Source organism: Protopterus annectens, chromosome 12.part0, assembly GCF_019279795.1.
Source record: "Protopterus annectens isolate FY-2018-M chromosome 12.part0, PAN1.0, whole genome shotgun sequence".
Taxonomy (NCBI): Eukaryota; Metazoa; Chordata; order Ceratodontiformes; family Protopteridae; genus Protopterus; species Protopterus annectens.
In genome coordinates, this window is record NC_056746.1 from 1358970953 (window position 1) to 1358994563 (window position 23611).

A 23611-nucleotide genomic window follows, 5' to 3' on the forward strand; every position below is an offset into this window, starting at 1 on the left:
CTGGCTGAAACTTAAAGAGGAAAACAACAGAGAGGGCCCACTCCGGAGTGCAGAGCTGTGTCTGAAGTTTCGGCATCTAGACCAGATGACATCTGTCCACTGAAGAGTGCGGAGTCCATGTCTCTGAAACAGCCAGAGAGAAACAAAAGTGAAGACAGCAGTCACCAAAAGGAGCAAGGTGAGGAATAAACGGTCAGGGAAGTTCAAGTGCAAGTTGTCAAATTATGGTTTAACTGGTTCTGTAGGAACCCTAGGAGGTGCAATGTCATAAGAAACTGGTTATGTAGGAACCCTAGGAGGTACAATGTCATAAGAAACTGGTTATGTAGGAACCCTAGGAGGTACAGTGTCATAAGAACCTGGTTATGTAGGAACCCTAGGAGGTACAGTGTCATAAGAAACTGGTTATGTAGGAACCCTAGGAGGTACAGTGTCATAAGAAACTGGTTATGTAGGAGCCCTAGGAGGTACAGTGTCATAAGAAACTGGTTATGTAGGAGCCCTAGGAGGTACAGTGTCATACGAAACTGGTTATGTAGGAACCCTAGGAGGTACAATGTCATAAGAAACTGGTTATGTAGGGACCCTAGGAGGTAGTGTCATAAGAAACTGGTTATGTAGGAACCCTAGGAGGTACAGTGTCATAAGAAACTGGTTATGTAGGAACCCTAGGAGGTACAGTGTCACAAGAAACTGGTTATGTAGGAACCCTAGGAGGTACAGTGTCATAAGAAACTGGTTATGTAGGAACCCTAGGAGGTACAGTGTAATAAGAACCTGGTTATGTAGGAACCCTGGGAGGTACAGTGTCATACGAAACTGGTTATGTAGGAACCCTAGAAGGTACAGTGTCATAAGAAACTGGTTATATAGGAGCCCTAGGAGGTACAGTGTCATAAGAAACTGGTTATGTAGGAACCCTAGGAGGTACAATGTCATAAGAAACTGGTTATGTAGGAACCCTAGGAGGTAGTGTCATAAGAAACTTGTTATGTAGGAACCCTAGGAGGTACAGTGTCATAAGAAACTGGTTATGTAGGAACCCTAGGAGGTACAGTGTCATAAGAAACTGGTTATGTAGGAACCCTAGGAGGTAGTGTCATAAGAAACTGGTTATGTAGGAACCCTAGGAAGTACAGTGTCATAAGAAACTGGCTATGTAGGAACCCTAGGAGGTACAGTGTCATAAGAAACTGGTTATGTAGGAACCCTAGGAGGTACAGTGTCATAAGAAAGTGGTTATGTAGGAACCCTAGGAGGTAGTGTCATAAGAAACTGGTTATGTAGGAACCCTAGGAGGTACAGTGTCATAAGAAACTGGTTATGTAGGAACCCTAGAAGGTACAGTGTCATAAGAAACTGGTTATGTAGGAACCCTAGGAGGTACAGTGTCATAAGAAGCTGATTATTTAGGAACCCTAGGAGGTACAGTGTCATAAGAAACTGGTTATTTAGGAACCCTAGGAGGTACAGTGTCATAAGAAACTGGTTATGTAGGAACCCTAGGAGGTAGTGTCATAAGAAACTGGTTATGTAGGAACCCTAGGAGGTACAGTGTCATAAGAAACTGGTTATGTAGGAGCCCTAGGAGGTACAGTGTCATAAGAAACTGGTTATGTAGGAACCCTAGGAGGTACAGTGTCATAAGAAACTGGTTATGTAGGAACCCTAGGAGGTAGTGTCATAAGAAACTGGTTATGTAGGAACCCTAGGAGGTACAGTGTCATAAGAAACTGGTTATGTAGGAACCCTAGGAGGTACAGTGTCATAAGAACCTGGTTATGTAGGAACCCTAGGAGGTACAGTGTCATAAGAAACTGGTTATGTAGGAACCCTAGGAGGTACAGTGTCATAAGAACCTGGTTATGTAGGAACCCTAGGAGGTACAGTGTCATAAGAAACTGGTTATGTAGGAACCCTAGGAGGTACAGTCTCATAAGAAACTGGTTATGTAGGAGCCCTAGGAGGTACAGTGTCATAAGAAACTGGTTATGTAGGAACCCTAGGAGGTACAGTGTCATAAGAAACTGGTTATGTAGGAACCCTAGGAGGTACAGTGTCATAAGAAACTGGTTATGTAGGAACCCTAGGAGGTAGTGTCATAAGAAACTGGTTATGTAGGAACCCTAGGAGGTACAGTGTCATAAGAAACTGTTTATGTAGGAACCCTAGGAGGTACAGTGTCATAAGAAACTGGTTATGTAAGAACCCTAGGAGGTACAGTGTCATAAGAAACTGGTTATTTAGGAACCCTAGGAGGTAGTGTCATAAGAAACTGGTTATGTAGGAACCCTAGGAAGTACAGTGTCATAAGAAACTGGTTATGTAGGAACCCTAGAAGGTACAGTGTCATAAGAAGCTGATTATGTAGGAACCCTAGGAGGTAGTGTCATAAGAAACTGGTTATGTAGGAACCCTAGGAGGTACAGTGTCATAAGAAACTGGTTATGTAGGAACCATAGGAGGTACAGTGTCATAAGAAACTGGTTATGTAGGAACCCTAGGAGGTACAGTGTCATACGAAACTGGTTATGTAGGAACCCTAGGAGGTACAGTGTCATAAGAAACTGGTTATGTAGGAACCCTAGGAGGTAGTGTCATAAGAAACTGGTTATGTAGGAACCCTAGGAGGTACAGTGTCATAAGAAACTGGTTATGTAGGAACCCTAGGAGGTAGTGTCATAAGAAACTGGTTATGTAGGAACCCTAGGAGGTACAGTGTCATAAGAAACTGTTTATGTAGGAACCCTAGGATGTACAGTGTCATAAGAAACTGGTTATGTAAGAACCCTAGGAGGTACAGTGTCATAAGAAACTGGTTATGTAGGAACCCTAGGAGGTAGTGTCATAAGAAACTGGTTATGTAGGAACCCTAGGAAGTACAGTGTCATAAGAAACTGGTTATGTAGGAACCCTAGAAGGTACAGTGTCATAAGAAGCTGATTATGTAGGAACCCTAGGAGGTAGTGTCATAAGAAACTGGTTATGTAGGAACCCTAGGAGGTACAGTGTCATAAGAAACTGGTTATGTAGGAACCATAGGAGGTACAGTGTCATAAGAAACTGGTTATGTAGGAACCCTAGGAGGTACAGTGTCATACGAAACTGGTTATGTAGGAACCCTAGGAGGTACAGTGTCATAAGAAACTGGTTATGTAGGAACCCTAGGAGGTAGTGTCATAAGAAACTGGTTATGTAGGAACCCTAGGAGGTACAGTGTCATAAGAAACTGGTTATGTAGGAACCCTAGGAGGTACAGTGTCATAAGAAACTGGTTATGCAGGAACCCTAAGAGGTACAGTGTCATAAGAAACTGGTTATGTAGGAACCCCAGGAGGCAGTGTCATAAGAAACTGGTTATGTATGAACCCTAGGAGGTAGTGTCATAAGAAACTGGTTATGTAGGAACCCTAGGAGGTACAGTGTCATAAGAAACTGGTTATGTAGGAACCCTAAGAGGTACAGTGTCATAAGAAGCTGGTTATGTAGGAACCCTAGGAGGTACAGTGTCATAAAAAACTGGTTATGTAGGAACCCTAAGAGGTACAGTGTCATAAGAAGCTGGTTATGTAGGAACCCTAGGAGGTACAGTGTCATAAGAAACTGGTTATGTAGGAACCCTAGGAGGTACAGTGTCATAAGAAACTGGTTATGTAGGAACCCTAGGAGGTAGTGTCATAAGAAACTGGTTATGTAGGAACCCTAGGAGGTACAGTGTCATAAGAAACTGGTTATGTAGGAACCCTAGGAGGTAGTGTCATAAGAAACTGGTTATGTAGGAACCCTAGGAGGTACAGTGTCATAAGAAACTGGTTATGTAGGAACCCTAGGAGGTACAGTGTCATAAGAAACTGGTTATGTAGGAACCCTAGGAGGTAGTGTCATAAGAAACTGGTTATGTAGGAGCCCTAGGAGGTACAGTGTCATAAGAAACTGGTTATGTAGGAACCCTTGGTGGTAGTGTCATAAGAAACTGGTTATGTAGGAACCCTAGGAGGTAGTGTCATAAGAAACTGGTTATGTAGGAGCCCTAGGAGGTACAGTGTCATAAGAAGCTTAAGCTGTTGCATTATTTTAAGTAATGCTGCACTGTGTTACCTTTTTGATGGGAATTCTTTGGAATTATTTACACTCAGATCTCTGTGTGCAGTGAGACAATATATAGGTAAGCTCTTTGTAAAAATTTAGTAAATTAAGTACTATAATAAGACAATGCTTGGATTTTTTTCTTTGCAACATTTCCTAAGCTAGTACTGTGTATAGTGACACATCATTTGGAGTACCTCTTTGTAAACATTTCCTGAGCTAAACAAGCAGTATGTACAGGGAAACAACATGTGGGATATTTCTTTGCAGACACATACTACATGAGAACTGCATACAGTGATTAAATGTTTGGGATATTTCTTTGTAAAAATTTTCTATGCCAGCACTTTGTACAGCGAGACCACATTTAATGTGCTTCTTTGTAACCATTTACTTTGTTAGCACAGTGTGCGGTGAGACAATCTGTTCATAGGTTCATAGGTGCATAGGTTCATACTAGGCTATCTTCCCTAGGGCATTTATAAGCCTAGCCAGAGTGTGTTTGGCTTTCGCCACCCATTTTAAATGAATTTTGCTATGCCCTTTTTCGAGGTTAATATACTGTGCCTCTGTCTAACAGTGACACAGAAGTGATACCCGGGGTAAACCTACTATCTCCCATCCACTCATCAAGATTCCTCTTGAAGAGAGTCAATGAGGGACTCTGCCTAACCTGGACTGGGATTTTATTCCAGAGTGAAGGGAGCCTCTGGGTTATGAATCTGTCCCTCCAGCATGTCCTATTTATTTCAGTGCTGAGGTTCAAGTCTCGAGCGTAGCTCGATGGGATTTGGATTTTCTGAGGTGCAGCATGTCCATTAATTCCGGGTTGGACATGGCTTTATACGTCAGGCACAGATCGCCTCTGAGCAGGTGGCATGCCACTGAGTAGAGCTGGAGTTTCTTTAACCGGGCAGCATATGACATCTGTTTGAGCCCTTTGATCCTCTTGGTGAGGTACTTTTGGGGTCTTTCCAGTTGCTGCAGGTGTCTGGTAAGGTACATCCCAAAAGGGGCATTGTACTCAATTATGGACCTGATGAGGGATGAGTAAAGAGGCGCGATGACCTCCCCTGATCTAGATGTGAATCCCTTCATGATTAGGTGGGCTATATAAAATGTTTTTCTAACCACTTTGGCCACATGGTTGTCAAATGAGAGATTGCTATCAACTTGGGTCCCCAGGTCCCTAATTACTTCTTCCGTACTTAATGGATTACCACCTATGTGGTAATTTGTGGGCACTTTGTTTTTGCCAAAGGGGATGACTATACACTTTTTGGCATTTAGCTTGAGGCCATGGCTCTGGCACCAGTTGTCTGTTTCTATGAGGCCCTTTTGTAGGATGCTTGTGTCGGCTGGAGAGTCGATTATGGCACCCAGTTTGCAGTCATCTGCGAACTTGGTCAGCCACAGTCCTTCCGTGTTAGCCTGTAACTCTGAGAAATATATACCGAACAAGAGAGGTCCCAGGACTGAGCCTTGTGGGACGCCACTTGTAACTGGTTTGGAGTCTGACATGGCTCCAGCAATTCTAACCATGTGGGTTCTGTCCTTGATTCAGTTTGCAACCCATCTAGTGACATAGGGGTTTATATTTAAGCTGGTGAGCTTATCTATAATGCCCGAGTGGGGTATTGTATCGAAGGCTTTTGCAAGGTCCAGGTAGGCTTTGTGGATCACCTTCCCCTCGTCAATGGCCTTGGTGACTGTTTCAAAGAAATCAACCAGGTTTAAGTGGCAGGATTTGCCCTTAACAAAGCCGAACTGGGTAGGATCCAGTGTCTGTAGGTCCCCAATATCTTTATTTATGAGGTCCATGATGATCCTTTCCATAGCTTTGCAGACCACGCTAGTCAGGCTTATGGGGCGATAGTTTCCAGGATCCGTTGAGGCATCACCTTTGTGGAGAGGGACCACTGTTGCTGTACGCCACTCTTTGGGTACATATCCTGTAGTAAGGCTGAGACTGAATGGTAGTTTTATGTTTGGGTTTAGTTCTTCTTGGAGTTCATGTAGGACGCAGCCCAGGACACGTCTGGTCCCATTGATGCTGTGTTTTTTTGCTTTGGAGAGGGCGGCACTTACCTGAGCATCAGAGATGTCAGGGGGCCAGCATTCTGCTGGGATAGATATTTGCCCTTTTGGTGGGGAAAGGAGGGAGAAGTTTGCACTGAACCTGTCAGCTAGGATGTTGGCAATGTCTGTGGGTTTGGTGTATTTTTTGTCATTTTGGACTAATTCTGAGCATATCTGGGAATTCCCACCCAGGTTCCTAACATAACTAAAGAAAGCCTTGTGATTATCCTTAGTGTCCTGTGCAATTTTTCTCTCGAAGCTGGCCTTAGACGATTTTATGAGTTCCCGTAGTTTTTTGCTAATACTGATCAGAGATGCCTTCCCTTTTTGGGATTTTGCTCTGTCATGTAGTAGCTTCCTCCTTCTATTGTATAGTTTGTTTATGGCTGAGGTCCACCAGACAGGACGCCTAACTTTGGAGGATTGGGTCTTGGTTTTATTTGGGATTGCATGATCCATGCAGTCCTGAAGGTGTTCATAGAATGCATTTATAAAGGATTCTGTGGTCCGGGCCATTTTTCCACAGGCCTGGGGGCTTTGAAGGATTCCACCTCGGTTTTGAGGAGTGTGAAATTTGCTTTAGAGAAGTTTTTCACTGTGGTTTTCTGGGCAGGGGCTTGGGTCGGGATGTGAATATCTAGTGAGATTAGTTTATGGTCTGATCTTACCAGTGAGGGATACACTTCTGGTCTGGAGCATAGAGTCCCCATGTTGGTGATGATCAGGTCCAGTATGTTTTCCCCTCTTGAGGGAGTGGCAACAAGTTGTTCCATAGCATTTGAGTTTATAAATTCTAGGAACCTTCGGGCTAGGGTGTTGGAGCTAGAGTAATGCTCCCAGTCTATGTTAGGGTAGTTGAAGTCGCCCAATATAATGGTGTTTGGAGAGACCTTCATATTTTCCAGTGTTCTCAGGAAGGCCGAGTGGGGCTCTTAGGTTCATAGGTTCATAGGTTCATACTAGGCTATCTTCCCTGGGGCAATTATAAGCCTAGCCCGATTCTGTATGGCTTACGCCACCCCTTGATTTGAGTATACTGTGCCCTTTTTAAGTTTTAGTTTACTGTGCCTCTGTCTAATAGTGACACGGGAGTAATCCCTGGGACAAACCTACAATCCCCCATCCACTTATCGAGATTCCTCTTGAAGAGATTTAGTGAGGTGCTCTGCCTCACATGAACTGGAATTCTATTCCGGAGCGAAGGAAGCCTCTGGGTTATGAACCTGTCCCTCCAGCAAGTTCTATTTATTTCTGTGCTGAGGTTCAAGTCCCTCGAGCGTGTGGCTCTAAGGGATTTAGATTTACTGAGGTGGAGCATGTCCATTAATTCTGGATTTGACATAGCTTTGTATGTCAGGCATAGATCGCCTCAAAGTAGGCGGTATGCAACTGAGTAGAGCTGGAGTTTTTTTAACCGAGCAGCATATGGCATCTGTTTGAGACCCTTGATCCTCTTGGTGAGATACTTTTGGGGTCTTTCTAATTGCTGCAGGTGTCGGGTAAGGTACATCCCAAAAGGGGCATTGTATTCTATGATGGGCCTGATGAGGGATGAATAAAGGGGCACGATTACCTCTCTTGATCTAGATGTGAAACCCTTCGTGATGAGGTGGGCTATGTAGAAGGTCTTTCTAACCACTTTGGCAATGAGGTTTTCAAAGGAGAGATTGCTATCAACTTGGGTCCCCAGGTCCCTAATAACTTTCTCTGTACTTAATGGGTTTCCGCCTATGTGGTAATTTGTGGGCACATTGTTTTGCCAAAGGGTATGACTATACATTTTTTGGCATTTAGCTTTAAACCATGGTGCTGGCACCAGTTATCTGTCTCTGTGAGACCTTTTTGAAGGATGTTTGTGTCTGCTGGAGAGTTGATTATGGCACCCAGTTTGCAGTCGTCTGCGAACTTGGTGAGCCATAGTCCTCCCACGTTTGCCTGTACCTCGGAAAAGTATATACCGAACAAGAGTGGTCCCAGGACAGAACCCTGTGGGATGCCACTTGTGACCGGTTTTGAGTCTGACATGGCTCCAGCAACTCTCACTCTGTGGGTTCTGTCTTTGAGCCAGTTTGCGACCCATCTTGTGACATAGTGGTTTATATTTAAGCTGGATAGCTTATCTATGATGCCCGAGTGGGGTATTGTGTCAAATGCCTTTGCAAGGTCCAGATAGGCTGTGTGGACTACCTTCCCTTCATCTGTGGCTTTGGTGACTGTTTCAAAGAAGTCAACCAGGTTCAAAAGGCAGGATCTGCCCTTGACAAAGCCGAACTGGGTAGGATCTAGTGTCTGTAGGTCCCCAATGTCTTTGTTTATGAGCTCCATGATGATCCTCTCCATAGCCTTGCAGACTAAGCTAGTCAGGCTTATGGGGCAATAGTTTCCAGGGTCCGTAGAGGCTCCACCTTTGTGGAGTGGGACCACTGTTGCTGTACGCCATTCTGTGGGCACATATCCTGTAGTGAGGCTGAGATTGTATAGCTGTTTTATTTGAGGGATTAGTTCCTCTTGGAGTTCATATACGACGCAACCTGGGACGCCATCTGGTCCCATGGAAGCAGTGTTTTTTGCTTTGGAGAGGGCAGCCTTCACCTGAGCATCTGAGATGTTTGGGAGGCAGCCCTCTGCTGGGATAGATACTTGCTCTTTTGGGGGGGAGGGGGTGGAGAAGTTTGCACTGAACCTGTCTGCCAGGATATTGGCGATGTCTGTGGGTTCAGTGTATTTTTTGTCATTTAGAATCAACTCAGAACAAGCCTGGGAGTTGCATCCCAGGTTTCTAACATAACTGAAAAAAGCCTTATGATTGTCTTTGGTGTCCTGTGCAATTTTTCTCTCGAAGCTGGCCTTGGAGGATTTTATGAGGGATCATAATTTTTTGCTAGTACTGATCAGAGATGCCTTCCCTATTAGGGATTTTGCTCTATCATGTAGTAACTTCCTCCTTCTGTTGTACAGTTTATTTATGGCAGGGGTCCACCAGACCGGACGCCTGCCTTTGGATGATTGGGTCTTGGTTTTGTTTGGGATAGCATGATCCATGCATTCCTGGAGATGTCCGTAGAATGCATTTATATAGGATTCTGCAGTTTGGGCCGTAGTTTCCACTGGCCCTGGGGCCTTGAAGGATTCCACTTCGGTTTTGAGAAGTGAAAAGTTTGCTTTTCAGAAGTTTTTCACTGTGGTTTTCTGGGCTGGGGGTGGGGTTGGGATGTGGACATCCAGTGAAATTAATTTATGGTCTGATCTTACCAATGAGGGATATACTTCTGGTGTGGAGCATAGAGTCCCCATGTTGGTAATGATCAGGTCTAGTATGTTGTCCCCTCTTGTGGGAGTGGTGACTAGTTGTTCCATAGCATTTGAGTTTATAATTTCCAGGAATCTTTGGGCTAAGGTGCTGGGGCTTGAGTAGTGCTCCCAGTCAATGTTTGGGTAGTTGAAGTCGCCCAATATAATGGTGTTTGGAGAGATCTTCATGTTCTCCAATGTTTTCAGGAAAGCCGAGTGGGATTCCTGAGTTTGAGAGGGTGGTCTGTAGGATGCTATAAACTGAAAAGCAGTCTTGCCCACTGTTAGTTGCACATGGATGGTCTCCGATACTTTGTGCAATGCCACTAACCTGGAGGTGTGGATATCCTTGATAAATATGGAAACTCCCCCTCCTTTTGTGGTTCAGTCCGGGTTTTGGGGCCGAAAAGCATGATATGAGGTATAGCCTGGTAGTGCTGGGGTGCTTTCTGGAGCCTTGAACCAGGTTTCTGTCACTGCACAGATATCGATGTTCTCCATACTGAGGAGAGCTTTGAGTGTGTGCATCTTGAGGTTAAGACTTCTGGCGTTTAGCAGCATTACCCTTAGTTTCTTGTTCCTTGTGCTGTCTATGGGGGTGGGTTTGACTTTGGAGCCTTACCTAAAAAAGGCACTATGGGGGTGGCAAGAGCCTTTGCCAATATCCGAAAGCCCAGTGGTGACAGGTGCAAGCCATCCCTAGCGAAGCAACGTGGCTTGTCGAGCATGTCATCCCAGGCTGACAGACACTGGATCCCCTTTGAATGACACCAACATTTTAGCCAATTGTTAAAATCGATCATTTTGTCTTTGTACTGTGGCATCATTCTAGGTGAGGGTAAGATGCTGCTCAAGGTCAGGGTCATACCAGCCTGGGCTACATGATCAGAGAGCTCCTCTATGTCTCTTTTCATGTAGTCCAGGGAGGGAGTCTTGGGTTTGGGAGGGTGGTCTGTAGCAGGCTATAAACTGGAAGGCAGTTTTACCCACTGTTAGTTGCACATGGATAGTCTCTGATGCTTTGTGCTGTGCCACCAACCTGGAGGTGTGGGTATCTTTGACGAATATTGATACTCCCCCTCCTTTTGTGGTTCGGTCCAAGTTTTGGGGCTGAAAAACCTGGTATGAGGTATAACCTGGTAGTGCTGGGGTGCTCTCGGAAGCCTTGAACCAGGTTTCTGTTACTTCACAGATATCGATGTTCTCCATGCTAAGGAGAGTTTTGAGTGCATGCATCTTGAGGTTTAGACTTCTGGCATTGAGTAGCATTACTCTCAGTTTCTTATCCCTTGTGATACCTATGGAGGTGGGTTTGTCTTTTGAGCCTTGCCTAAAAAAGGCACTATGGGGGTGGCAAGAGTCTTTGCCTGCAAGCCATCCCTAGTGAAGCATCGTGACTTGCCTAGCATGTCATCCCAGGCAGACAGGCATTGGATCCCCTTTGAATGACACCAATACTTAAGCCAATTGTTAAAATTGATCATCTTGTCTTCATATTGTGGCATCATTCTTGGTGAGGGTAAGATGCTACTCAAGGTCAGGGTCATACCGGCCTGGGCTACATGCTCAGAGAGCTCCTCTATGTCTCTTTTCATGTAGTCCAGGGAGGTACGTCTCAGGTCATTCACACCAGCATGGACAATGACTGAGTCATATTTGTACTTGCCTTGGAGTGACCTGAGTGCTTGTGTTATGTGGCGGATCCTAGCGCCCGACAGGCAGCTCACCGTAATCTTCTCCTTGTTCAGCCTGGTGAGCAGGACATCAGTGTGCCTGATGATAGAGTCACCTATTACAAGTGTATCAGGTGTGTTGTTTAGCCTTAAGGGCTGTGACTGTTTGGCACACTGGCTTTGTGAGCTATGTGTTGCATGTGTTTTGTATTGGGGTAGTGGTTGCTTGGGTCTCTGCTTTGGAGGTCTCTGCTGCTTAGGCAGATTTTTATGTAGACCCTCCGAGTATGTTTTTGTGTGTTTATGTGTTTGGTTTGCTGTCGTGGTAGGTCTATGTGAGACTGGAATTGTAGTGAGTGTGGTTTCCTTCTCCTCCTGACTGGTTACGCCAGTGTGCTATCTTTTTTCATATACATATATATATATATATATATATTAAATTCACGGCTGCAGAGAGAATGATAGATGATCCCATGGACTGATTTATCCTAAGAAGGAAAACCTGGGGCTATAATTAGGGTTTTCGTAACTCTTTATTAATAGTGGAAGTCAGGAATTAAGGACCAGAGATGCCCTCCATGCACACATCTGGCTACACTAGACATTAAAGCATATTTGCAGGGGACAGAATGGGAAACCCTAGGCATGAACAAAGGAACTGGCCACACTCCAAAATTGTATGTGTGTGTGTGTGTGTGTGTGTGTGTGTGTGTGTGTGTGTGTGTGTGTGTGTGTGTGTGTGTGTGTGTGTGTGTGTGTGTGTGTGTGTGTGTGTGTGTGTGTGTGTGTGTGTGTGTGTGTGTGTGTGTGTGTGTGTGTGTGTGTATATATATATATATGTGTGTGTGTGTGTGTGTGTGTGTGTGTGTGTGTGTATATATATATATATATATATATGTGTGTGTGTGTGTGTGTATGTATATATATATATATATATATATATATATATATATATATATATGTGTGTGTGTGTGTGTGTGTGTATGTGTGTGTCTACTCTCAGTTTCTCCATTACTAAGAGGAATTTGTGGAGGTGAATTTGATTAAAAACAAAGGCTGAGTAGGTGGAAGGAGGATATCTGTCTTTTTGATTTGCCCAAATGACCAGCTTCCTGCATGCCATGAAAATCAGGCATAGTAAAAAAAAGTACAGTTGTGTAATTTGAACTAATGATCACTGTTGCAGTAGCCTTAGCTATAAGGGTTATATCCTGTCAGGGGATATCACACCTGGACACCTTCCAAAACTTTGGGGTACCTTCCGTGCACCCAAACTGTCAAGCAGTTCAAGCTGGCAAACCTGACTAAAAGACTTAAACAAATAAATGACTAAAAAACTTTTAAAACCAAAAAGCAAAAAACAAGCCAAGGAACAGTACAAACAATACAAATGGCATTTAATAAGATAAGCGCTTTCGGAATAGTCGATGCTCTTCCTTCATCAGATAACAAATACAATACATTCACACAGTTTTATAGTAAAACACATCCAAATTAATTAATTAATAATTAATCAATTAATGATTCACATATTATTAACAATCATAACAACCAACTTCATGGCCCAGACTATCATATGGTTAATGCATTAGCATAGTACATCAAAATAAAAAAAAATGGGTTATATAGAATTTATTTTGAGCTACTCAAGTACACTTTTGTAAAATCTACTCTAATAAGTGCTAAAATTTTAAGAAGGCATTTAATAGAAATGCTTTCATTTAACCCTGGGGGGATATGGGCAACACTCTTAATTTGCCAAAAAAGTTCCTCAATTTCCAATTTTATCTGCCATGGCCCGCCCCTCTCATCCTGTATTACTTGTTTTAATACAGTAAATTTAAAAGTATGGTTGGGAAACAGATATGTATGTTTAGCCAAGGCATTTGTCTTATCTCCTTTGGCTATAGCGTATTGGTGCTCGTATATACGCTGTTTAAGTTTCCTTTCTGTCTTCCCTATGTAAAAAGCGGTGCAATTTTGGCAGATAGCTGCATAAACAATTCCCCTAGTGTCACAATTATATTTACCCTGCACTTTATAGCTTTTACCATTTATTATAAATTGATAGGCAGTGTTCAAGTGCTTACATTGTTGGCAGGATCCACATTTAGTCATGCCTTTGTTCCTAAATGCAGAGGGTTTTTTATGGTATTCTAATAATGATTTTAAATTGTGCCCACGTCTATAAGTAATCTTTAACTGGTCTCCAAGCAGACTATTCAAACTACTATCTTCTGTGATAAGGGCCAAGTTCTTATTCAAGATTTCTCTGATAAGAGCATGGTCCAGGTTATATGTACATAAGAAGCTGATGGTAAAATTTTTTGTGGATCCATCAGAGGCGTTAGTTTGTTTGTCTAAAAGATTAGCTTGTTCCACTATGTTGTCCTTAGATAATAAGGGTTTAAAGTACCCTGTTTGTCTTTTAGTGATGACTTCTGTCGTGATCTTAGAAATTAGCACTAAAGGGTACCCTCTATTAATAGGTTCATAGGTTCATAGGTTAGTACTAAGCTAACTGCCCTTATGAGCCATTTTAAGCCTAGCCAGTTATCTCTTGTGAGACTCAAACCTTGCACCTTGTGCTTGCAAGGCAAACACCTTAACCATTAGGCCACTGTTTCCAATTAATTCACATTATTTCATGAAATCATTATCATCTGAAACCATTCTAGCTGCCCTGACCATCTGACCCTTAACGATAGCCTTCTTCTGATGGTAAGGATGGCAGCTAGAAAAGTGAAGAAGTGAATTAGAATAGGTGGGTTTCCTAAATATAGTGCTTTTAAATGTGCCATGGGGTACATCTTTACAGATGTGAATGTCCAAGAAATTGATATTATCAAACTGCAAATTATAAGTAAATTCAAAAAAACCTGTTAAAGATGTGATAGAAATGACAAAATCTTGGACTATTTCGCTGGGGCCCTGCCATAGCAGAAACATGTCGTCTTGGTAACAAGTGTACCAAGCAACATATTTTTGGAAGAACGTGTTTTTAAATAATAACATGTTCTCCCAATATGCCATGACACAATTAGCGAAGCTTCCTCCGCATGGAGACCCCATGGCAACCCCAGTTTTTTGAAGGTATGTTTTTCCTTCAAAAGCCATGTAGTTGTTACTAAGAATGATCTCCAACAGAGTCACAACTACATAAATTGTATTTTCACTAACATTCCTTTATGCCATAAATTCCCTAATCCACTCTATACCCAAGGCCTGCGGGATAACTGTATATAAGTCCCTGACGTCAGTTGTCAGGAACGTATAGTCAGAGTGGAACGGAATCTTACCGAGTTCACTTGAAAACTCCAAGAGTCTTTACATATTTGCTGCTCATTGTGTATTAGGGGTTTTAAAATTGAATCTACATATTTGGCACAACCGTACGTGATTGACCCACGACCATCTACTATGGGTCTAAATGGAGGGTCAGCAACTCTCTTGTGGATCTTGGGTGTGCCAAACAGGGCCGGTGTTCTAGGAGCCAACATTGTCAAAAAGTTAAACAAATCTATGTCTATAGCCCTTTCTAACAGCAAATCATCTAGAGTCTCTCTGATTTTCTTAAAAGCTATATTTATTTCGTTCAAGCTGACTATGTTGTAAGTTGTGGTGTCTAAGTGCTTAGTGATAGTTGTAACATATACAGCATGGTCCATAAAGACCAGTCCCCCACCCTTGTCTGGCTTCATTACTCTAATATTACAGTCTTTGAGTAATTGAATGAAGTCACGTTCATTACTATTTATATTAATACCCTCCTTCTTATTTTTATTTGTGTGATTACTGAGACAAGTTTGGGTTCAAAGCCCATCAGAGCTTTCCTGCCAGCAGAGGGAAGGAAGCCGAACCCTGAAAGGACAAAGCCAGGAACAACAAAAAATAAACATGCATACCCTGTCATGAAATACACACTGAAAAACAAGGAGAGAGGGAGCAGCTACTGCAGCAGTGATCATTCGAACACCTGCTGTTATGGAAGTTTAACTTACACATCTGTACTATGTGCAGTAGTTTAACTTACACATCTGTACTATGTGCAGTAGTTTAACTTACACATCTGTACTATGTGCAGTAGTTTAACTTACACATCTGTACTATGTGCAGTAGTTTAACTTGCACATCTGTACTATGTGCAGTAGTTTAACTTACACATCTGTACTATGTGCAGTAGTTTAACTTACACATCTGTACTATGTGTAGTAGTTTAACTTACACATCTGTACTATGTGCAGTAGTTTAACTTGCAAAACTGCACTATATGCAGTATACAGATCACTGCTGCAGCAGCCTTAGCTATATGGTCAGATTACATTAGCTAGCTATATTTGGAAGGTGGAAGAAGCAGAGTCCAGGAGGCCCTGGAGAATGGTCCTAGCAAAGTTTAATCTGCACCTAGGGAAGGAATCACGCTTATACTGCTCTACAAAAGTACACACAGATGAACAAGTAGCAGCTTGTAGAATACTTCTAGATTCCAACCCTTTCCAAAAAGCCATATATGAGGCCAAGGCCCTGGTAGAGAGGGCCTTGACCCTGACTGGAATAGTTTTGTTATGATGAATATAAAAAAAAGGTAAGAGACTTAGACAAACATTTGGAAATAGTTTATTTTGACACGTTGTCTCTTCTTATTACCTTCACAAGAACTGAAGAATTGATCTGAATATCTGAAAGATTTAATTCTGTCAAGATAGTACCATTTTTAAGTTCAGGAAAGGAAATGGGGGTGGGCAGTTTGGCTTAAATAAACCAATATACCACTTTAGGCATAAAAGGATTAGTTCTCTAAAAAAATCCTCTCCCTATGGAAAATGAGATAGAGTTGATTCACAATAAGAGCCTGCAACTCAGATACCCTTCTTGTAGAGCTCAGAGCAATCACTAAAACTGTTTTCCATGTTAAGAACTTCAAGTTAGCAAGGTTAACTGGTTCAAATGGAGCAAGTGTTAGTTTCTCACAAAATTACGATCCCAAGGTGGAGGCCACTGGTTTACTTGGAGTCCTCTTATGCAAGACCTCTTTCAAGAACATTTTGACATGTGACTGCATTGAAAGGGGAGGATCCATGGGCAGACATGCTGAAGTGACCAATAAATGAACCTTGATAGAGGAATAAGAAATACATAGGATACTAACTCACACAAATATTGTAAAACCAGTCAACAACTGGCCCTGAATAGGTGCTGGTTATGTTGTTTGCTAATATCTGATTTTCTACCAGAAGGCTTTCTTGCCTCCATTAGTAACTGCTGCACGTCCTCAGTAAACAGGTGCCTGAAAGGAATTAAGACCCTATCATCCAGGCAGTCAAATGAAGATGATTCATGTCTGGGTGTATCAAACACCCCTGTCCTTGTGTGATTAGATCTAGTCTGAGGAAGTTTATGTTAATTGCCCCTGGCCATTTCCAAAAGAAGGGAAAGCCATGGTTGCCTGGGTCAGAAGAGATTCCATCAAAATCTTGACAAGTAATCTGGATATTAGTGGAAAGGGTAGAAAAGTATACAGAAACATTCCTGCCCAAGGAAATGAAAAGGCATATGTATTCCAGGCCTTCTTAAATGGAGTTCTGGAACAGATCATTGCCAGTTGATTGTTCAGTGAGGAGGCAAAGAGGTCTCCATAAGGAACTCTCCACAGACGGATCAAATCTTGAAAGAACCCCAATAAAATTTCCATTTGTGAGGGTCTGCCCTGGTCCTGCTCAGCTTGTCTGCCACACAGTTTTGCTCTGACATAATAAAGGTTGCCTGTAGAGTGAGACTCTACTCTGAATCTATATCCCAAGCTAGCATGTCTAGTCTGCATAGGGGAATATGACCTGGTTCCTCCTTGGTTGTAGATGTACCACAGGACTGTGGTATTTTCTGTAACCACTTGAAGAAGTCCTGATGACAAAAAAAGGTTCATAGAGGTGAGTGCCTTGATTAGGGCAAGCATCTCTTTAATATTTATGTGCTTTCATCTGTCCTTGGTGTCCCTCACCCCCTGCACTTTTATCCCTCCTGAATCTGCTCACCAAGCAAAGTTTGAAGCATCTGTGATGACCAACTGCTTTAGAGCTGAGATGGAGAAGGGGAGACCTGGATTTAAGAATACCTGTTGTCTCCACCAAAAGATTTGTCTTCTGACAAACCCCAGCACTGGAATTTGAAAAGGTAAAGAGTGCTGATGCTAGGAACAAAGAGATTTTAGATACCACTCTTTCTCATGTGCAGGTTTACCAGGGGTACCATGAGAATCATAGATGCCATGAGACCTAAAACCATGAGGTATTCCCTTGCAGTGACCAAAGTCTAAGTGGAAAACCTTCAAGATAGATCTAAATAAAGAGCTACTTTTCCTGTGGTAAAAAAAGTTCTTTAAACTGAGATGCCTAGTTAACATCCCAGGAACACAATCATGTTTGAGGGAGTCAAGAAAAAAACTTTTGAATGTTCTGTTGGAATCCCAATTTGTGTAAGAAACTCTCACCCGAGTCAGAGATTCCTGACACTATGAAAAAGACTCTGCAAATGTAAGCAAGTCATTTAAATAAGGAAAATGTGGATACCCTGTAGCCTGCAATGAGCTATAGCTGGAGCTAGACACTTTGTGAACATTCTTGGTGCAGTGGATAGTCCAGAGGGTAAGAAAGAGAACTGATAATGTAATTTAGACATACAAAACCTCAAGGAACACCTGAAGTCTGTATGAATAGAGATGTGATGATAAACATCTTTTAAGCCTAGTGTTACCAGGAAACTTAAAAGAGGAAGAAGATGTAACATGTTGTTAATGACAACATTTTGAATTTGGGCAGTAAGACAAACAAACAGGCTTAGGAAAGAAAGATCCAGGAATGGCCTCCAAGCATTTTCTTTCTTTCACATTAGAAGCATCCTTGAATAAAAGCCCTTCTGCACCTGGGAAGGAGAAACAGGTTCTTTTACTCCTTGTGAAGCATGTGACGAAGAACAGGTGGAAACAAAAGAGTCCGATCTGGAGGATGAGGACTGACCCCCTAGAGAGGAGGAATTTCCTCCCACTGCCATCTGTAACCCTAATGAATGATGTTCAGAACCCATTTTTCTGAAACAATCTGTTGCCAAAGAGAAACACAGAGATTCAGACTGTCTGGAAGAAACAAAGGGACCTTTTGAATAGTCATTAAGACTCGCTGGACTGTCCTTGGTTTAGAGACGTTCAAGACTTCATTTTGGAACCTTCTTGACATTTCTTCTTAAATATCCCTGGCCCTTGCTTGTAAATGTTTCATCTCCCAAATCCCTGCTTACACTTATCAAAGGTATCAGCACTTGTTAGAGATCTGAGATGCATGGCTAGGCTTAAAAAGGCCCTTGTGGTCACCAGCCTAGTAAACACCTATGAACCTGTAATTTTGTTGAAACTGTTTATTCAGTTTTTTTGCCAAAACTGAATGAGAATATAAAAAAAATCCCTTGGATAATTTAGAAAAGGAGGGCTGAAAAATCTTGCAGATTCCCTGGATCAGCTTGCCCCTTTCATCACACTTTTTGATCACCTCTTCAACAGAGGGGCCAAACACTGAATCTCTTATCAGAGAGAGAAATTAAAATCTCATTTTTAATATCATGTAGGAGGTTCTAAGAATACGGTCATGCAAGCCTCCTCCAAACTGTACCCATGGCCAAAGTCCTGGAAGAAGTATCAACAGAGTCATACACACACTGCAATGAGTAGTGACCTGTGCGACAGAAGAAACAAAGTTATTTATAGCAGATTTTTTCCTCACGAGAAGAAACTGCAAGATAAAATATTCAAAACTCAAAATAACAGTCCTAGGTGCAAATCCAATGACCAGTTTGAAACAAATTTCTTAGCGCTTTCATTCACTGATTATTCCGTGAACTTCTTCAGAAAAAAGTTTATCCTACCCTTACTTCCTTTTATATCAAGTCACTCAAACTAACAGGAAATTACTTCATTAACTAACAATCAACAAATTTAGACAAGTTATGATAAATAAAAAGTACTTATAATTAAAAAAAGTTTTAAAACACAGTACAAATATTCATATGTATGTATATATAAGTATATAACTATACATTAGTTTTATTAAATTATCTGTTTAATAAAAAAACATTTAAGGTTTATGGACTTGTTGAGTCCAGGTACATTGCCCGCCCCTAGAAATAACTGCCAAAGTGTTTCTTTACATTCTAAAATATTGTTTAAATCACCTGCAAACATACCCTTCAGGACAAATAGAGGCATGCTTTGCCAAATAATTCGTTTTATCTTTATTTTTAATGGCCAAATTGTGTTCATATATCCTACGTTTTAACGCTCTTATTGTTTTTCCTATATAATAATGATCACATGATACACAATTGGCAATATAAACTACAAATTCAGTGTTGCAGTTATAATAATCGTTGGCCCACAAAGTGTAATTTAGGTGACTTAAAGTAATGAAAGAACTATTACTGAGGTACCTACATTGTTTGTACCCTTCTTAGTACTGCCTGATCTCATACTGCTGGTGTTGTTCTTGTTTCCAAATTCTAACATGGACTTAATGTTAAGTTCTCTCTTGTAAGTAAATTTGGGTTTGTTACCTATTGTGGCTACTAACTTTGTTACCTAATAAAATCTTCCAATTGTTCTCTATGATTTCCTTAATAAACCACATTTCATTTACTATAGGTATAGGAAAAGCAATGTTGTAATTAGTAGAAACAATGGTAGAAACTTCTAATACTGGACTTACATAAATGTCACTAGAGGATAAAATGGGTGAAGCCACTCCCTTTCTTAACACCATTCTGTAATAAAATAACCACATTGCTGTTCTGTAATAGTTGCCACCAGCTCTAGGGCATTAAATGGGGATCTATTCTAGAACATGCTCATTCCTAAAGACCAGTATTTCTCTACTGGATGCATCATCATCTAAGACATGTTGAAAGCCATCATGTGCGATTAGTACAATTGCTCCTGGCTTCATGACAGCAAGATTCAAATAAAGTACTTGTTTAATATACAAAGGGGCCCCAGGCCCTCATAGGTATCAGTTACATTACATTCAGTTAGAAATTTCAGAGTGCAAAATGAATCATGTTGTTTTCTGCTTACTACTCATTGATAAACCTTACATGAGCAGAGTCTCAGTTAATACTGAATTAATGAAGTGTTGCTTTGGCATTCCAGATACAATGGCATCCCACAGATGTTCTCCAGCTGATCCTATTAAGGACGGAGGGAATTTTGATATGGTGAGGACCATTTTTTTTATCTTTAACCAGTAATTTCACTTTGAGCAACTCAAATATCAGCCTCATTTTCAATAGTTTTCCAGAAGAGTTCAGTGGATAAGTTAATGGCAGCCGACCTCATTGTCATGAGTTTGGTTCTTGTAACCTCCTCCTGCAGTGTGTGTGTGTGAGACTTTGTGAACTTTGAGCAAGTTGATTAACCTGTTATCATACAGAAGCACTGAATAATCTTTAACAGTAGTTATAATAATGTTTTACTGTTCAGAAGTAATGGCTCTTCTTGACATTATGGCAAATTTAACAAACCCATTATTCATGCTGATGTTTTTTGCCTAGGTGTTCCTGATAATGAAAACTAATTAAAATCTGGTACTGACTTGTGATCCCAGGAAAAAAAATAGAAATGAATACGTGGTATGGGATAACTTACTTAAAAAGAACGGTATTTTAATGTCAGTTAGGTATGCAGTTCTGCTTCAGCTTTGAAAGGGTGTTTCCATCAGCATTATGCTTATAACAGAAAAATATTGCGGAGTCTAAGAATACATGTGCATATGCTTGTATGTGTGTGTGTGTGTGTGTGTGTGTGTGTGTGTGTGTGTGTGTGTGTGTGTGTGTGTGTGTGTGTGCGTGTGTGTGTGTGTTTGTGGAGGTGGGTCAGGGTGCACTTATAGACCATCAGGCACATTTTGTGATATTTTCAGACAAAGTTATGCATGCTAAATAGCGTTATCTGTTTCCAGTTAGAGAGGAGGGCAGACTTGTTCTCCCTGTTCAAATATGCTTATATGAAAGTCACAAATGTGAAGAAGAATTTTAATAATACAGAGTCAATACTGAGTTCTGATCTGTAAGTTTCAAATGTATGGAAACAATATCAAACTATACTGAAATGTATGAGTCAAAACAAGGCCCACACAATTTAAAATAACCACCACCAAGTTTTATATAACACTCTTATCCTTTTAGGAAAGCTATGATCTTCATTTTGTCATGCATAAAAGATTGACTTGCATGAGAATATTTAACGATTAGACAACTCTATAAGCAGAACTTCCATATTTGACATAAAAAACTTCCTGTCGATTAACTTGATCTTGTATTCAGAAAAGTAAATGACCAAAGATAGGTGAACAGTACCATGGAATGAGTCCAAGTGTAGACAACAAAACAGGATGCTGAGAGACTCACGGAACTGGACTCTTGAATCACACCAGATACCTGCACAGATATATCAACAAAACTGGCCTAACTTCTTTAAACAGAAGTGTCCTTTACATTTAAAACCACAATACATATTGCATATGGACAGAACATGACTTCACGCAATGATTTTATCAAAGAAAAACATGACTGTTTCTTGCTATAGCTCTGCTGCAAGCAAACAAAATTATTGTGAATTACAGAAAAAAAAAAAAATATATATATATATATATATATATATTGCTTTATATTATCTTGCAGCACTGCTTGCAATTTTTTCTGCCATGATGTACTGTCTCTAAAATGTATGTAACTGTAAACTATTACTATTTACTCTCCAAATAGACAACTATAGAGAATATGTTACATTTAGTCTGTGTCACTAGATGCAGCAGAACCTTACATATGTCACTTTATCCTACGTGTCACACTAAAAAAATCACTCACACGCTTCAAAAAAAATAGTCCAGATTTTTGCAGGATGTCCAGATTTTTACCTCATTTTTCATCCGCTTCTTAAAAAAATGTGTGGTTTTGTGGCAAAGCATTGGTGATTGAGGTCAATAAATAATAACAGACATATCCTACCCTTCAGAAAATGCATACCAAAACAAAACATGTTATTCCAGGAGTTTTCTAAGTATATAAGAGCAATATTTCAAATCTGTCCCTATTGTTTGGCCTTTGTCCCCCCATTATTTTAGTGTCCAGATATCTTGTACTAAGAAGTTGAGTGGTAGAATACTTTAGTTTTCAAACAGTGCCTGTCATATGTGCAAACATACATGTTTCTCTGTCTGCACACATACACACACACACACACACACACACACACACACACACACACACACACACACACAGTCTCTGTGGTCAGCCAGTCAGAAAGAAAGACAAGTATGTAGTTACTTCAAACTGAGTTTATTTTTTCTGCCTTCACCCAGTCTACTCCAAAGGGAAGGTAATCTGTTCCTCTTCCATCCAGGCAATCCCCCATCAGGTACAAAAAAAACAGGTTGTTGCACAGATGTGAGATCTGAATTCAAGCATAACATGAATGAATTCACTGAAGCCAAGCCTTTTTAATTTTTTCTAAATTTAATAGCTAGTGTGCCCACAGCAAGCAATATGAACAAAAAAATAACCCAAAATAAATAAATTATTCAGCTTCCTGTGGGCACCAAAGATAAAGCCGTGCAATTGCCTTCTATGCATTCCCCATCTACCTGCACAGCCAATCACAGGTCTTTGAAATGGTGCACATAAAAGATGACGTAAAAGGGTGCGGGAGGCATGTAGATGTGTCTAGAATGTCTGTTGTGGATGTATATTTTTGCTGTTTCTTCTATTTCCCTTAAAGGGAAATAGAAAAACATACTTGTGCGAAACAATTTTTAATTTCTTTAGTGCAAATTAAACCCTTGACAAGACAGCATCTGGGGTGATTGCCCCTTTTGCCCTGCCCTTTCTATGCAACTGCTCTATATAATAGTGTGGATTTTGTTGGAGAGTTAATTGGACATCCAGTAGATACATACAGAGTCATGTTGAGTTGGAAGAGTTTGTCTATGATGTCAGCAGGTCAGATGTCATCAAAGGCCTTAGCAAGGTGAAGGTAAAATCACTATGGACAGACAATCATCCAGGGCATTAGTGACCCCTTTATATGAAACCAACTAGGTTTAGTAGATATGACCTACCTTTTGCAAATCTAAACTGGTTTGGCTCCAGAACATGTAGCTCACCTATGTAATTATCAGCTCATTAATTATCCGTACCGTGACTTTACGGATGATACTTGTGAGGTTATTAAGTTAATTTCCAGAACTTGTCATTGGATCATACTTGTGTTATGGTATCGGCAGGGGCATTGTCTACACCTCAGGTATATAACCCATAAAGAGACTTAACCTGCAGAGGTTTAAGAGGGTTTAGTTCCATGGTGCTTAGCACTTACTAGCAGATACCCAGGAATATTATCAGGTCCCATGGAGCTAATTTAACCTGGTTCAAGTCAATATCGAGAGTAA

General features: G+C 41.1%; 1 protein-coding gene across 1 annotated transcript in view; it reads left to right on the forward strand.

Annotated features, from left to right (window-relative positions):
* The window catches only part of RBBP8NL (RBBP8 N-terminal like), a 345060-nt gene that overhangs the window by 184882 nt on the left and 136567 nt on the right, over nucleotides 1–23611 (forward strand). The window contains exons 7-8 of the mRNA XM_044090408.1: nucleotides 18–178; nucleotides 20317–20381. Of these exons, the coding sequence (XP_043946343.1) occupies nucleotides 18–178; nucleotides 20317–20381 (226 nt within the window). The remainder of the gene's footprint in view (nucleotides 1–17; nucleotides 179–20316; nucleotides 20382–23611) is intronic.